General features: G+C 53.0%; 1 protein-coding gene across 1 annotated transcript in view; it reads right to left on the bottom strand.

The window, feature by feature from the left end:
- The window catches only part of DPYD (dihydropyrimidine dehydrogenase), a 521728-nt gene that overhangs the window by 159604 nt on the left and 344438 nt on the right, over nucleotides 1-17686 (bottom strand). Inside the window, exons 15-16 of the mRNA XM_037051359.1 lie at nucleotides 10380-10448; nucleotides 6258-6341 (exon numbers count right to left, since the gene is read on the bottom strand). Coding sequence (XP_036907254.1) covers nucleotides 6258-6341; nucleotides 10380-10448 — 153 coding nt within the window. The remainder of the gene's footprint in view (nucleotides 1-6257; nucleotides 6342-10379; nucleotides 10449-17686) is intronic.

Here is a 17686-nt window from a genome sequence, read left to right as displayed (position 1 = left end):
ACACAGGCTGCTGTGTCGGTGAGGGGAAGGGTTACCTGCTCACGTCATAAGATTTAGTCCAAAATGCCCGACTTGAACACTTCCTCATCCAAAGCTCAGCCCTGTATACAGCGATTTAAAAATATAATCTAGCCCTCCCAATTTACCCACTTTCTCTCTCAGGCTCAGAGTTTACACTGAAATGGGGGTTGCCTGTAACGATGTTATACGGACTCATCCACGTAGCAGACTGGACAACTTTGCAGCCAAGCTTCCCGCTGGACACACCCGCGGTGATCTGACAGAGTCGAGCCCAGGGGTCGGTGAGATGCACCATTAGCTCGTAGGTTAACAGCTTCCTTTTGGGGAGGGGGCTTTCAGAGACGGCGGGCTCTGTACGAGAGCAGCACTAAGCCAGGGCACAGGGAGAGCGGGGCTCTGATTCTTAATGTCAGAGGCCGCGACACCGGGAGAGAAGTCAAATCATGTGACATAAGGTCTGGGGGTCATTTCACGTGCTGATTTTGAAGTGTCGCTAACGGGTTCACGCCATATGTGGAATCTGGTTGATATACGTGCAATGGAAGGCTCACAAGGAGACTGATGATGCTGACTTTTAAAAATTACGGTGCATGTCAAAGGCACGCAGTGCAGGTGCACAGTGGGGCTGGTTAGTGACGAAACTCATGGAGCACAGGCACTGGGCCTGGTCTGCTTGGTGGCACTGATCCTAAGAGCCCCGGCCTGTTAGGAACGAGCCTGTGCTTGGTTTTCTGAGCTTCTCATCTCCAATCCTGTCACCAGAAATGTGTCCCCCCTGTGACACTGTTACAGGGTCCTCATTCCCACCTGTACCGATTTACTTCCCGTCTAGGAGCTCCTTTCACTTTTATGACCATCTTCACAGCCTTGGCCTCTGCCCCTCCCTCTGCCCTCCCCCCGCTGGGAAGAAGTAATCCGAAACGCGAGGCGGGGATAGTTGGGAATGTCTGGTGAGCATCTCGCTACCTCCATAGGCAGCCGGGGCCCCTGACTCATTCTCCTGGGGACGTAGGGGGAACCACACCGCACGCTGGAGCGCTGGCTCTGAAGGTCCAGCCGGTAAAAATAACGAAGGAGGAGACGTCTGCCTGGCATTTGCAAAATTAAAGGGACCACTGTGTCTTTTAAAAAAGGAAGAAAACTGATGCAGAAGAAAGTTAAAAGGCAGATTTCAAAGTGGCAGGAGAAGAGAAAACTTCCTAGGATGACGAAAACACGGAGCCGGGAACCCGGGGACGTTGGGACGAGGACAGCAAACATGCCAAGGGAACTGGCACAGAGACGGAGGGGCGCCTCGGCGGCACAGAACACACACCCATTTTTCTGAGCAAGCACAGCAGTTTTATTTAAAATAGCAGCCCTAACAAACAATACAAACGGCAATCACTCTGAAATAGAACAAAGTGGGGAAAAAAAACTGGAGAAAGAACATATCAAAAACACAATAGGAACAGAAACAAAATCAAAGGTGATTGGGGAGAAACAGGATCCAGAGTACGTTCGTAGGAAGAAAAAAGAACTGAGCCAGGAAAAACAAAGAGAAAAACAGTCAAAGGGGGAATAGAGCTAAATACCGTGAGAGGAAGAGTCTAGTCACAGCCTTTGATTTAATTCAGCGATAGTTATTAATTATGCACACGAATACACTAACACCGGCTCCTTGTGAACAGGAACCCACGGTCCCGTCGGCGGGGCTCGTTGGCAGCGGCAGTGCCCGGAAATGGGGCCAGAGAGCCTGGCGTGTTCGCAGGGGTCTCCTGCCAAGAAGTTTGCGCTTTCTCACCCAATGCAGTGAATTTAGGCAGAGAAACACATCCTCTGTAAACAAATCTACATCACGAAGAGCAGCGCTCGGCCTGAAGGCGCCGTGGGGAGACAATGGATAAGGAGGGAAGACAGGGGACAGACGGTGTCCGCAGGAGGGGAAAGTCTGGGCACAGGGGCTGTCCAGCTGAAGGCCGGAAGCGGCAGGACAGAACCGACGGTGTCCCGGGCACCCACACCATTCCCGCCACACAGAGTCCCTCGGTCAATGACAGAGTGTCAACTGCACCCGTGGACGTCCATCTACCAGGCGCACCTTCTTCTCCGTGAAAAACAACGAGAGGGAAAAGCAGGCAAGAATCAGGGTCCGAGCAACTGCCGCTGTGGAGCCGACGCCGCAGTGGGACAAAGACGGAAACCCTAAATCATCTGAGAGGAGGAGCAGACTCTTCAATGCTCGGGAGCCGATCCACAGGGAGAAGCTGGTGGACACCGTCCTCGGGGACCTGTTCTGCTGGCGGCTTTCATCATCCCTGCCACGTCAGCCTGGTGCTCTGCTGGAGGCGCGTCTGGGGCCCTCCGAGCCAGGAGGAACCCCCACGCACGCAGCGAAGCGCCCCTGTGCCGGAGCGGAAAACCCACAGCCCCCCAGCACCTCGTGAAAGCGTGCCACAGACAGCGGGTCTCTTTTCTGTGTCGGACGAGACAAGCCGGCGGAAAGAGAAAGCACAGCAAAGCCAGTGGCTGCGTGGCAGAGACGGAGAACGAGGCTCGCCACACACGGGGCGCCGAGGCAGCGGGTCGGGCGGGGCGGGGGTGCAGGCACGAAGGCAGAAACGAGGTGACAAAGTGCACAAAGCCAGCCCTAGGAAACAACTGTCGCAGGCAGAACCCGTAAACCAATAGACCCGGGAAAGAGGAACAAGACGACAGGGAAAGAGCAGCGTGGAATCCAGTAAGAAACAGAAACAAAACATCAAACACTGGATTTCCTGCCCCCCCCCCCGCTGTCCCACCAGCAGTGTGTCCCGGTTGTACAGAGAGCGCAAATTCGTTATGGTCACCCCTGCCAGGGGGCTCTAAAGAACAGCAGCCACTGCTGGCCACCGCTGGACGCCTTCGTGACCCGCCATGCGGAGAGGCGGCTGGGAAGGGCAGGCCCGCCTGACCACGGATGGCACAGGAGGGCACTCTGCACGCCCCGGGCACCGCCATGGGGGGCTTCACCCCCTGCTGCGTCTCCAAGAGTCGGCACCAGCTACCGGGGGGGGGGGGGGTCCCCAATGCCCCAGGCCACACATCGCCTCCTTGATGGGCAGCCTGACATCGAACGGAAGCGACACAAAGTGGATTTTTAACGTAAGAGAACCAAGTCTGGACGCCACGCAGATCGGGAGGGGAGTGTCGAAATGCTGCTTCGGGTGATCTTACATGATTTAGGCGCACGTTTATTTCGGACTGCTGAATGTGTCAAGGTTGAGCAATCTTCCACCTGTGTGCTCTTGCTTCGTGAAGTCCTCGGGAAAGCAGGACGGGCGTGTACTCCCCGTTGACGAGATGGGCGCTAAGGGGTCTGAGTCGAACATTCAGATTTAGAAACTGCATGCAGAGGACAGGTGTAAATCGCCGGAGGGGGGCGAGGCAGCAGATGCAGCCAGTGGTGACAGCCACGTCGCTGAGTTCACGTGTGCCCTTGCCCAACTGAGAACCACGGCCGTCCTCCCTCCGACGACCCGGCCACTCTGGGACTTTCCATTCAGTGGGGTCATTCCTGAAATGCTGGTGCACCATTCAGTAATTACACCTACTGAGAAGGTACCCAAGCTGCTGGGCCACGGGAACCCTACCGGGGCCAGGGCGGTCACACCCCCGTGGCCCCTTAGGGCTCTTCCGAGGAGAAATTGCAATTCGTCAGTGGGGATTCGATCTCTCGTCACCGCAGACTCAAAGGAGAGGGTGCCTGTCGCCCCACCTTCGGGCCCATTTGTGCACAACAGACTCTTCTTCCCTCATGGAGAGTGGGGTTGGCTGGTGAGACACGCCCAGTTCATGAGTCAGACGTGTCTCTAGAAGGACAACACAGGGCCACTCGCTCCGCATTTGGGGAAGGAGGAGACCTAAAGAGGCGCCGTTTATCCTGAGTCCTACAGGAGTCGTTCTCACCCCATGATGTTTTCCAAACCAGGGCTTAAATACATACACATACAGTTCATTTGAAAGCACATAGGTGCAATGGCAGTATTTTTCACTTAAATATTTGCAAGAGAATATTTGAGACCAAGGTGGAAGAAACCAGATGTTTTGAGAAGAGAATGTACTATGACACCCTGCCAGCTCCTTTGCCCCCAGCATGGAGCACATGTCTGCATGCCCCCTCCCCCGATCCCTGACATGCAGGGTCAAGGTCATGGCCCTCAGGGAGGGAAGAAGAGAGGGGGACCAGGAGGTGGGGAAAGGGCAAGAGGAGGTAAAGGAGATGCCTAGGCCCCAGACAGGTCTGTGTCCTCTCCCAAGAGCCACCGTTATAGCAAAGCTGTTAGTTACTTTCAATACACTAATATTCTCCCTTCCCTCCATTTAAAATACTGACCACACGTGTGTCCTGAGGCAGTGCCTGCTTCGATCACAGCGGAGCAGAAATGATGAAGGGTGATTTATTTCCCAATTAGATAATTTACGAGCACACAGAATTCAAAAGAGAATTTCTAAACTTGGCGAATAGGGAGACCTGGCTTTCGTTTTAGACGTCACAACACACACATGAAATGGAGACGCCGCTGCTTCCTTTAGCGTGCGTGTGAGCGCATGGGTCGGGGACACGGGTTTTCTGAGTTTCAGAAAGTGACATTTAACTGCTGAAGGTCAGCCCTGGGCCTCCTCACTCAGCCAAGGGCTGAGCAGAAAGCAGAAACTGAGGAGGCTGAATGATGCCCGGGGGTGGGGGGACACGACTCGCCTGAGATGCTGAGACAGAATCACAAAGCAAACGCTCTCCCTGGACAGTCAGGTCAAGGTCGGGCAGCATCAGGTCAAGGTCTGCAGAGTAGTTGCCATTTGGGGGTCGAAGAACACACAGTAAAATCATTTCTTCTTTACAACCATTAACCGATGGATTGAAATTTTCCCAAGCTGTTTCTATCCACATGACTGAAAACTAGTTTGGTTCTGAGTTTCAGAGACCGAGAAAGGCGAGCAGGAGAGACTCCGGTTCCAGGCGCCCTTTCGGGAACCTCCCCCATTTTAATGAAGTTACACACCCTGACCTGTAGACCCGGGTGTCGGGGAACCATGGCTCAGAAAGCCACGACATGATCTGGTGACGCTGCCCGGTAACTGGGCAATTCTGGGCTTGGTTCTGTGACCGCAGGCACTGGTCTCCTGGGCGAGCTGTCCTGTGTGGAACAGAGAACACACTCGACCCCATCTGACCAGGCCCCCCTCTCCTGCTGCTTCACAGTGGTTTCTGCCTTCGTCCCAGACCTGCGCCGAATGCTAATGAAATAGTTACAAGACACTCCACGACCCTCCCTGAATGCTGATATGGGAGGAGCCACCTCTGCTCACTAGAGTGGGCAGAAAGATCTGCTCTTCCTGATCAGGGCCTCTGCCCCGAGTTTAGTCCAAACAATCTGATAACTTGAAAAAAATAAAGAATTGAGTACCTATTTTTTACAAGATGCTACTATGTACAGGCACCTACTGTGTGCAAGTGCCAGATGTGGCGATCAAAGCAAACTTCCCAAGGCCAGGGCATCTGCCGTAAATCACAACATTTCACGTCACTGAATTCACTCCCTTTTCCCACTGAGAGTAAAAGCTAAGTTAGATGCAAAATACTCACCTTCTTAGCATCAAACTTTTACATGGCTCCCCACCACACAACACTGTCTCAAGTCACACAAAGACACTGGATTTTCCACACATGAACATCTATTTCCACATTTTACTCATTAGGCTCTTGAAAGCACTTCAGCACGAAGATCCCATTTATGGCATCCAGAAATAAAAATAGCACCAAAGTCTCTTTGCATCTCCTCACACGCAGTTGGGGGAAAATGATCAGATGCTCAAAAATGTAAAACGCAACTTACGCCGTGCCCCATTTACTACAAAATCGCCCCGAACAACGCGTTTTCTGCAGGGCGTACTGTCTATGGCGCCGGGGAAACGGGATCTGCTTCGGGAACGAATAAAGAACGTTGCGTCTGGAATCAGCTAACCCTGCTTCGGCGCTCTGAGAAACGATTCGTTGGGATATTACTTCCTGTCAAGCACGTCATCGATGTTTTCCTCAATAAAACTCACCATTGCTATAATTCCAGCTTCCTTCATTTTCCAGCTTTTGACCCCTGACCGTTCAAACAGCGCAGACCTGGAGGTCTCCAGCCAGTCTGATGTGCCCACCGTGCGGTCAGTAACTGGGCAGGGGCCCCCAGACAGACAGGCGAACAGGTGACAGGTGAGGTCCTTACCTGCCCGCAGGCCAAGCCCATTCCCCGCTCGCCCATGCCATGTGGACAGGACAGGTTCAACTCCAGTGCATCTGCTCCGGAAGCCTGGACGAGGTTCAAGGAAAAGGAAGGAAAAGGCAAAGCTTTACTCAGGAGCCAGGGCGCTTTCATCGCGGACAACTCAACGCCTGGTCAGATTTGAGCTTCCTGCTGTCTCTGGGACGGCCACCTCGTGAGGGGTGTCCTGGCTGTCACATTGGGGTGCATGTGACGGCCACCACAGCTCTTTCTGGTAGAGTGCTCTATGAGGACTCTGTGTCTCCCCGTCTGACAGTCCTATAATGATTGCATCCCCATTTTACACACAAGGAACCCAGACCCCAGGAACCAAAGGACAAGCCTGGGTGTCCAGAGGCGCCTCGGAGGTGCTCCCTCAGGTCCGTGGACCTCAGCTCTGCCCTGCCCTGCGCAGCATCTGTTCTCGCGGGAGCACGTCTCACTGGTTCTGGGTAACCGGCACCACGGGCAGCCGTGCACAGAAAACATCAAACACCAGCGGGAAGAAATCCAAGTACAATTCCGAAAGTTTTCCACTGCAAATCAGTTACTGTATTTCTGTACGTCCCATGCTCAGAAATTAGAAGCGTAGGGATTCTGTCTTAGTTTAAAAATTAAATAGGAATCTTTCTCAATAAACGCATTAATTCATTTGTATACAGAGGGATCCTGCAAAATGAACACACAAGGTCACTCTGAGAACACTCAGAGAGTCACGAAATTCTGGAGAAGTCTTCTGTGAAATTCTTGAGAAATCTTCTAAGAATCAGCAAAACACTTTTTATAGTTTGATAAGAGTAACTTGAGGAATGAAGGATGAACTAAATGATTCCAGTTTTACATCCTTTCCACTAACTTGTAGAATTTCCCAGATGCTACAATTTCGTTTCAAGTAAGATCACCTAGAAACTTGAACCCTTCTGCATAGTATTGTAACAGGTTTATCACACCCTGCAAAGGCTCCAAAAAGTTCACTGCTGTCTGAGTGTACGGCCAACAGCTGTTTCTTCAGGGCCTCTCTTTTCTTCCCAGTCATTCAAAATGCTAGCCTGTTTTTGTCTTTTGCTTTATGCATTTTCCGTGGGACCCTGACAGGCTGAAGCATCCTAGTTAGCCATGTTCTCACCCGTCTTCATTCACCGGTGAGTTGGCTTTTCCTTCTGCCCACTTGTGAGAGTCCATTTGCTCATTCTGCCTGGGTCCTAACACAGTTTCGGTATGGTTTTGCTTCCCTAAATCAGTTTTAAAATGCTTCCTGTTGCCCTGGCTGGTGTGGCTCAGTGGATTGAGCGCTGGCCTGTGAACCAAAAGGTTGCTGGTTTGATTCCCAGTCAGGGCACATGCCTGGGTTGTGGGCCGGGTCCCCAGGTGGGGCGTGCGAAAGGCATCCAATTGATGTTTCTCTCCCTCTCTTTCTCCCTCTCTAAAAACAAATAAGTAAAATAAAATGCTTCCTGTTACTTGAAAATTACTTTAAATCGTGCTATTTCCCCCCTGCTGATTGGGTGGTAACCACAGACAAGGCACTGGTGGCTAAGACAAGTTCCGGCCAAGGCCGGCCACGGAACTGTGTCAGGGGGAGTCGCTCACCTTGGCCTCTACCCCAGTGTCAGCTGTAATCATACAACCGACCGCAACACCATGCCATGCGGGAATTACCCCTTAACTAAAACGGTGTACATGGCCATCATATATGCTGCTGCACTTCTCTTACGGATTCTTAGCTTTTTCAAACATTTCCTTTGCAAATAGCAAATCAACAACGTTTTGGAATACGCAGCTTAAGGTGGCATTTATGTACATAACTCCCTGAAATACAAGTGCGGGCTCACACTTAGCTATCAGAACATATGTTGGGCACTTACTATACGCCAGGCACCGAGCTGGGCTCTTCGGCGTGGGAGTCTCACTGCTCCCATTTTACGAAGGGAAACGCCAAGGAACAGAGAGTTTGAGTCACTCAATGGCTGACACACAAGCACTTGGCGTCCAAAGCCTGTGTTCCAACGTCTCCCGTGACTTACTGGAAATCACGTATTCCGGGGCTGGTGTTGTGATGGTATGTTAAGAACACCGGACATCCTTCAAACTTCTAACCTCTAAGCAACAATTAAAATCCCGTAAAACTACCTATGCACTTAAATGTTTTTTTCAGCGACCAACTATGAAAAGTTTCTCTGTTACTGTACAGATACACAAACACTGACCCGCCAAAGATGCCTGGAAGGGCCTTGGGAGGGACGCAGACCACCTGCTCATGGGGACACACCCCCAGACAGGAGCCGCCCCTCTGGCCTCTGTGCAGTGCCACCCTCGCAGGACGTCCACCACCAGGAAAGGCAGCCGCCAGCTCCCGGCAGCTCTCGGCATTGGAAGAGCCTTAAGTGCTGAGTGAGCTCAGAATGCTGAACTCACCGGAGACGCCGGTGAGTCCCCAGCCCCTGGCTCAGTCTCATACCTGAGTTCTCTCTAGCTCACCAAAGGGACTCACCAAAGGGACTCTCTGCGGAAGGGTTCCACTGAAGGCAGAGGCGGGGGATGTGACATCGCTGCACACAGTCCCCGTCTCCCACCCAGGGATCTACGTGGGGTGGAATGTGTATGTTCATAGCGTGGGCTCTGGAGCTGGAGCTCATGGGTTTGAGTCCTGCTCTGACCACACGCGAGCTGCATGAACTTGGGCATATCATTTCAGTACCTAACGTGAAAAACACCGGAAGTAACCACAGGGCTGCTTCCGTAAGGTATCAATAAACTAAAAGTGAAGGGCTTACAACAGTGAGCTCTCCCCCCTTCCTCCCCGTCTCCCTCCCGTCTTCCGTCCCTTCCTCTCTTCCTCCCCCTCGCTTTCCTTCTTTCGTCCCTTTTATTTTTGGCTGTGAGAACTTAGAAAATGCCATTAAACTGCAGTTCAAGAAATAGACACGCGACGTGAGAAATGCGAAGGACATCTTTACGTTGGTTAGTATGTTACTAACACAAAGGTTTTTTTTAGGTTTTCAAAGTAACATTTGCGATTTTAATGACTCATCATCACTGAGGAAAACATTTTTTTAAAAGCATTTGCTTCTACGGAAGGGCAGAGAAGCAAGAGGCGTGATGAAGCCATTCGTCATAGTCAGCTTAACATCGGCCAAGCTCACGCCGGGCACGGGCTCCGTGGAGGGGTTCACGGTCCATTAGGTAAATACACGTAGAAAATAGACCCAACACAGAAGATCACGAAGCCAATTACCGACCATGTTTAATTTCACCCCCCAAGTCCCAGAAGTAATTTCCCCCTCACAGGTTTACAATATCTAAATAAATTGTAAAATCAACGTTTCTGAACGCTCTTGAAAGCCACACAAGGCCTACAATGTGGAGTCGTCCGTGCGTGAGAACTGTGAGGCTCAGTCTTCCATGCACCCGCGAGGCCTCCGAGAAAGCCCAGCTCACCCGGCTGGAGCATTTTCCACGAGGCACAATGGACACCAGCGCACAACGGTCAACGTGTGTTTTCCTCTTTGAAGCACAAATTTGAGGCCCCTGGGCGGCGAGCGGGACTCGGTGGACTTCGCAGAAAACTCCGCTGAGCGGGGGTCCCTCCCGAAGTAGCGTGTGTGTCCCCCCGTTTCATGCGTGTCTGCGTTCACACTGGAACGCTAGTCAACGAACCTTTCACAGTGGAAACGCTCAGGAGTTTTATACTCAAAATGTCTCCTCTTGCGGTCACACTAGGTCGCCTAAAGGCAAGGTGAGATCAAGTGAGCCTCTCAAAGGCAGAATTAAAATTTATCGTGATGTCCATAAGAATATTCAGTTTGCTTAATATGCAAACAAAGAGTAAACGGATGCACAGAATAAAGGATTTTTAGGGAGCGTGTGAAGACCAAGGGACAACTTTCACAGCACAGATTCTTTTTACATTTATGTGTCCGTCATTTGAATGAAAACTCCGGGTAAACGGACGGTAACAGAGGCGTTTTAAGTTACCATTTCCCGTTCCGTTTTACTGCTCCAGGGTTAGGCTTTGAGGCGGCTCTTCATTCCAAACGAGTAAGAACAGACGGGAAGACACCGAGGTGCCAACGGGACCGTACGTACCTCAGCCATCTGTGCGAGCTCCGTCCAGTCACTCTTGCTGTAGGGGCACATGAGGCTGGCGATCAGGACCTTGGGAGAGAGAAGAACAGCCTCAGTCAGTGACGCCGCTGCACGGGCACACGGGCACATGCACACGCAAAGTGGCAAACCACGCCATGCGCGTTGGTCGCGCACCTGTTGGAAGGGAAACCACTATGAAACAGCAGGCGATCACGGCGAAGCAACGGAGGAGGGTCTATACTAGATAATTCCTCATTTTCCTGATTACATGAGCATGCTACCTGACTTTTCTGATCCTCTGTGTCCTTTTGTTTTTTTTTTATTTATTTATCTGTAGATAAGATTTTATTTATTTATCTTTAGAGGGGAAGGGAAGGAGAGAAGGAGAGAACCATCAATGTATGGTTGCCTCTTGTGCGTCCCCTGCTGGGAACAGGCCTGCAACCCAGGCATGTGCCCTGACTGGGAATCGAACCGTGATCCTCTGGTTCGTAGGCCCGTGCTCAATCCACTGAGCCACACCAGCCAGGGCTGTGTCCTTGTTTTTAACACGGAGATAGCCGCAGGAGGCAGTAGTGGGGGTCATATAAATGTGTCTGTGGGGGTGTGGGGGGGAGGGTTGCCTCAATTATACAATGGCGCAGAAATGGTTACTAATATGATTGCTGATCTGGTGAAAAGGTGTCAAGCCTTTTCAGGGAAGAAATGAGCCAGCGTCTCCTCCGCCATCTCTTCCGACCACGTGGGCGGCAACCCCTGCCCAGCCACAGCGTATCACGGCGTTCAGTGTGTTGGAAGTTGGTGACAGGTGTATGGCCCTGCAGGACCCCGGCACCGGAGGCTGTGGAGCGGAGTGGTCCCACCCCTGCTCTGAGGCCAGCCGTCCGGACGAGATGAGCACCCTGACTCTGCCGTGGACGACACTGAACTTCCTGGCTGGGTAAACGGGCATCATAAAGCCCCACCTAGAAAAGTAGCCCGAGAAACCGCAGAGTTCCAGAGCGCTGAAGGCACCGTCTGGGTGGCTCTGACTTTGTGCCCGACTCAGCCGTTCCCAGCACTTTCCTCCCCATTGTCCAGACAGAGACGCTGAGGCACAGCAGCCTCAGGACCACCGAGCTGAGGGACAGCAGCCAGGCCTCAGGCCTAGGGCACACTTGTCCCCTTGGCTTTCCAGCCCCAAGTAGGTGTCCCACACACGTGCAACATCCGCATTTTTAATGGTCTTTGGACCTCGGTACCGGGCGGTGGCACTGGGGCTGGCCTGTTTTCCCGGGACATGGACGTGGGGACGGGACAGGAGAGCGAGGCCCCCGGCACTCCTCGCCTCGCGTGGCCACTGTTGACTTCATGCCCGTGCGTGGGAACGGCATTCTTAAAGTTGTCTTTTTATACTTTTTTCTTTGTGTATTTTTGCATCAACCAATGCCTCAGTCATACAACTATTCTGAACAGAGAATTGAACAACAGGCACACTTTCTGCTGAACATGGGAGACATTTTCCACCAGATCAGGGGAAAAGCACCACTGAGCAGCACTCAGGAGCCTGGGGAACCACAGCGTTCCCTCCCGTCTACTTCTGTCTCCTCACTTCCTAGCCAGCTTGTGTCCAGTCTGTGCCCACTGTCAGACTGTCTCTAGAAGCTGGTCCCCCCGCCTCCCGGCCCCAGGTCACCCTAGCAGGTGCAGCATTCTGGCCCGAATCCCCAGTGGAAATTTCACGGTGCCTGGACTGGTAACCACCCCCCTCCTCCACGTGAGCGTCCAGAGAGCCCGCTCCTCCTCCTCCCCACTTTCCTACCCCTTCTCCGGCCCCTCTACTTGTGGGCGGCCCTGGGGTCTGCTCACGGGTGGGCCTCTCTGTCAGCGCCGCTGCCCGCACGTCCTCCAGTGGCACGATCATGGGGGTTTCAGACAACCCCTCCGTGCCTCCCACCTGCTCTCTCCTGAGTGCCGGAACAGCGATCCCAACTGCCTTCTAGCCCTAAATTCCATGTGGTCCAACCCAACCTTAAATTTCTCCGCCTGGGTGTGGCTGTGTCTCCTCCATGTTAAATACATGCTCATACGCCGCCCTCTCGTCCCAACCCAGAAAATGAGGAGCTGTCTCGGTCTGCGCCCACTTCTCAACGTGGCGATCACTGGCTCTGACTGGGGGCCAGGCATCGAAATCACTGGGAGAGGAAGGATAACAACAGCGAAAAGACCCCTGAGGATTCTGAGTTCATCTGTACACAGCGAGGCCCAGACGGGATAGTCTTCCAAGGCCCTTAGGTCAAGGTCATTCTCATGTGCAGGGGAGTCTGAGCATGCTGCCCGGTGCCGCTCCCTGGAGAGCGCATCTCAACGTCCCCACCCGCCACCAGGTCTCTCAGTGAAGACCCTCGCCACGCCCCATGCCCGGTTCCAGTCTACGCTGTCTCCCCGGCCCTTTTAGGAAGGCAGGCCTGCTTCAGGTTCAACTTCAGGATGAAGCCCAGCTCTCTAACCTGCGAAGCACGGCCGGGGCGAAGCCCTGGCTCCAGCCACGCTGAGGCACCTGCGTCCTGAAGGGAACATGTGTGCTGCGCTCTCCTGGCCACGTGTCCGCTCCTCGTGTCTGGATGAATAAGGAATGAGTCCTGGGCTCCCGGAGCACGTGGCGTAAGAGAGGAGACACGTGTAAACTGACACAAAAGTAGTCAGAGGGCGTGAACCCGGACAGAGCGAGAGTGGAGGGAAGGGGTGGTGGCTCGCACCTGCGTGACTCGGGGAAGGCACCGCAGGGCAGAGACCCTTGCTCGACTCCGCAGTCAGCCGCGGGCGTTTGTTGGAAGCTGATGTGACAGCCAGGGACCAGCCTGCTGCAGGTGGAGGGGAAGCAGGGTGAGGGCACGGGCGCTGTGTTTAGGGAACTCTAAGCCCTTCAGTCTAGCTTCGGGGAAAATGCGTGGCCACACTCCCTGGAGGACAGGGCCCGATGCGTGGGGGGAACCAGGTTTGTCCAGGCAAAGGGCTGACACAGTGGTTTCCAATTGGCCAGGCACTGGGTTTGAATTTCACATCGCCCTGCCCTGCATTCCCACTCACGTTTGGACACTGCCCCCACCCCACCCCCACCCCCCCCGCAAAGCCTTGCCCAAGCCCCGCCTCCCCTGGCTGTCAGGGCCCCCCCGCCTCTGAGATCTCACAATGCAATTATATTGTGTTAAATTGCTCTATGTTCTTCAACAGAGAACCAAGGTTTTATAGGCAAGGGCCCATTTTTCATCCTTATAGCCCTAGCACCTAGTATTATACCTTGTACGTAGTTGGAATTCAATAAATATTTGCCTCAAAGGAATATTAACACGGGTATCTGGGAAGAGAAATTCCAAGGAGTGCACCCTTTGTATTACCAACCCCAACATCTAAATGTAAATTTCTACGTTCTAGAGAGAGAAGGCAAGGACAGGCAGGGGGTGCAAGGCGAGAGTCCCAAGCAGCTCCTATCATTTATGAAGGGCGCTTACATCGAAGAATAGTGGCCCATTGTGTTTGTTTATGTACTTAAACTTGATGCTCACTTTCATACACACCACCTCATTTATTCCACACAATGCTGTTGAATTTAGAAAACCTCATACTGGGAATAATGGGCACGGATGATTTCAATGATTTTACCAGGGTCACGTTAATCAATAGCAGAGGCAAAGATTACGAGCTGGTCTTTTGACGCTAAGCTTCTCCCCACTACATCAAGGCTATCCCATATTGATTTCCTATCTGTTCAATTGACCTTTGGGAGTCTAGCTGATTTTGCATCCTCAACCCTCTTGTGGTCGATTATTTGGAAAAAAGTGGCCCTCCCTGTCCCATGCCCCTCCACAACGTGACGGGGAAGTGGGGGACCTACTTGCCCACCCATGGGTCAGGGCTGGCTGTGTGGCTTTTTTGTTCGATGGCACGGGGGAGAGGGGGCGTGTCTGTGCCCCACTGAGGCTCGGAGGGGCCTGGGCCTCCTCTGCCTGCAAATTCTGCCCAGTGTGTGATGAAGCTGGCCTAGGCTGCTGAGGGACTCAGGACCACCCGGGACAGGGCTGAGCCACCCTGCTGGGGCCACTAGAGACCAGCCCACTGGGAAGTTGGCTGCAGATGGAGTGAGGTCAGCGGAGACCGGAAGAACCACATGGCTTAGCTCAGCCCCCTAATTGCTCACCCACCAAACTGTGTGTAAATCCATGGTTGCTTCAATTCACTACACGTGTGTTTCGTCATGGGCCAAAGCTAACTGATACCACTAGAGTGAGGACCACCATGGCAAGTGAGGACCCGGCGTCCAGCATGCCACATGGTATCTGTAGCCCTTAGAGCAACATGACAGCTAGACATCACCAGCCCCGTTCTACAGGTAGGGAAAAAGAAAACCACGTAGATCCACGATAAATAGCTACTCACGGTTGCTCAGCTAATAAGAGTAAACGCAGATGCTGAAGTGTCTGACTGCAAATGTTTTTATAAATAATTTTTCATGTTTCTTCATCGCATCCTTATAGACCAAGTTGTGGGTTTATTTTCATACCCGGCGGATTTCATTCAGTGCGGGCCTATTTTTATTTCTGTCATTCTCAGGGGCCTCTCACCTCTCACTTCCGTCCCAGCCGGTGGGCTAACCCAGCCTAACTCTGTACACACCGCCTGAGCGAGGCGGGTGGATGGAACTGCCCGGAAACCACGAAGTCCGAGGGGAGATCAGGTGAGCGAAGCCCAAGGAGACGGTCCACGGTTTCCTAACGACGCAAACACGCTACGAAAGGAACACCGGGTGGAGCGGGCACGGTAAGACCGGGCCCTGATCTCGGCACGCCAGAGCCCCCTCAGCCACTGTCACCAGAGGTCCCTGCAGGCTGCGCGCGCTCCCTGTGCTGTCGGTCTTCTGGTGGCACCTCCCTGCTCCCTGACCGCATGCCCCCCTCTGTTCTCTCTTCCAGGGCCAATGCCGAGCTCATTTCTATCCTGTCACCTTGGCGATGCTGGACCCAGAATCACTGTCACCAGGGCCTTGAGGGCCAGGCGCCCGGCTGTCTGCTCACTGATACCGCCGTCTCCTCTCCACGTGGCGGGGAACACGCTGACGTCCACTCACCTTCATCGCGATTTGGTTGAGTATGGCGGAGCGCCGAGTGGGCGGGCACTCAGTAACTGTCTGTGGGAGGCAGGATGGCCTCCTGCTTTTTAATATTTTCCTGGCCCCACCCTATGAAGACTTCAGTCCTGGATGCAGGCACGGAGTGGCTGCATGCACGAAGACTGCAGGCATGGAGAAGCAGCACATGTATGAACAGCCATGAGCGCCACGTGTCTGCACAGCTGTAAGCCGTTTCCTCTCTTCCTGGCATGACTTGAACGGACCCTGTCTAACTGGGTCTGGGTCGCCCCGTCACTGCCGACCCTTCCCCGAGGCTGCGGCGAGTCCATGGAAGTCCTAAGATCTGACTTCGCTGCACACACGCACAAAACTGTTCCTTGCAGGAAGCCTGCGGACGATACCTGACTTTGCTCTTAGTTCAAAGGTCACGGGAGGCTGCCTGTGCCGACCTGGTTCACTCAGGAACACAGGCTTGCAAAGGCACAGAGGGGGCTGGTTTGAAATGTCGTGAAGGGTCCATGTCTTCATCCCTCTCTACTTAGAGGCCGTCACCAGTATCCACTTAACGAACTGCCTTTGCAAGTTAATAAGGCTGATAACTAACCGGACACAATGGAAACTCTCACGGCGATCACCCAGAGTAGAGAGCACATGAAATAGTTGGGGCGCTTCTTCCCGGGGTCCATGCAGCTAGCACGGGGCACCCTGGAGGTTCCTGAAACGCTTCCGGTAAAGACTCCAAACTCCCAGATGAAAATTTTACGTAAATACCGTGTTCTGTGATTATTTTGTGAGAGGGTGCTCTCTCGCCCTCACTCCCTGGGATTGCAAGGCCGCAGTTGGATGGTCCTGCTGGGGAAGCGGACTTGGGTCGTGGGTGCCCACGGGGGGCTCGGGAGCTTCTTGGGGGACACACGCCGCCTCCCATCTCAGCAAACACGCATCCCCGTGGGCTGGGATGGATTGCCTGTTCTGTTCACAGTATGCCTGACACACGTTAGGGACTCACCGCATACTTGTGGAAAGAAGAAATAAATTAAAAAATTCTTAAAATGCAATAAATATTTGTTAAATGCAACGGCCATAAGAAGTCAAGGCCTCCCGGAAACTTCGTCTTTTTCAACCCTGTGTCACCGCGCCACCGGGATCCTGCAGGGAGGCTTCACCTGGGTTCGCCGTGTAACTCGAGGGACAGCCCGGGAGCCTCTGCCCTGGCCACTGCCTCCACCTCGCCTGTCCTTCCCGGGCGCCCTCGGGCCTTCTCCGCTGCCACTGTCCTGGTGACACACCGTCTGCAATGACAAACCACCCCTGATGCCACTTCCTTTTCCTGGCGCTTTCTATGGTACCCTCTTCTTAGTTCCCCACGTTGCACGTCCATCTCCCTTCAGTGGGACCGACACCCCGCCAGCGCAGGAGTCTGTTCTGAATACAGAAGGATGCTGGTGTTTTGGCAGGGGGGCAGGGGCCTGCCCTGGGGGAGGAACACTCAGATACAGACACGTCGCTTCAGGATCCTCCTGCCTCGGCTGCCTGATCCAGGAACCGGACTCCGCTGCTCTCCCAGACTTATTTCATAGGGATTATTCTGAGAATTACACGGTGTTATTATATATTTGACATTGACTTTTCATGAAATTCAATGATTATTTTTATAACTAAGGGAATAATGTCATATTCAGATTTGCCATTTCCTACGATTCGGCGAGAGAGCAAACAATGACATTTCGGAACAGAGCGATCCTTTGGTTCTAAACGTTCACAGATAAGACTTTTAAAAATATGCCACTGGAAAGGGTGTAAGGCATCACTTTTCGGTGCCCTTTGGCCTTTGTGCAGGGTCCCGGTGCGGGCACAATGTGTCTGTCAGTTCACGCAGTTTCAGGAAAGAGGCAGCTCCACAGAAGGAAATGTGATGCATTGTTTTATGTTTTATAGATTTTTAGCAATCACTTTAAGATTTCATTAAATGCTAGAAAAGTGCATATCAAGGACACTTTTTTATTCAATTATGTTTCTTGGCTGACATTGTTTTGTTAGAATTGAAGTGAAATTGTTTCCTCCTTAGAAGAGCTTGTAGGAACTGCGGGCCCCAGACTTGCATGCGTCCCTGGCTGGGAGGGCCGGGCGAGGGCCACCTCTGTCCCCAGACGACAGGCTAAGGACACAGCAGAGTGCTGGGACCGAGCGCAACATGGGG

Source organism: Sturnira hondurensis, unplaced genomic scaffold, assembly GCF_014824575.4.
Source record: "Sturnira hondurensis isolate 20B ecotype Veracruz unplaced genomic scaffold, ASM1482457v3 Scaffold0007217, whole genome shotgun sequence".
Classification (NCBI taxonomy): domain Eukaryota; kingdom Metazoa; phylum Chordata; class Mammalia; order Chiroptera; family Phyllostomidae; genus Sturnira; species Sturnira hondurensis.
The sequence above is the reverse complement of the archived record's forward strand: the minus strand, read 5'-3'. Positions and strand labels throughout refer to the sequence as shown.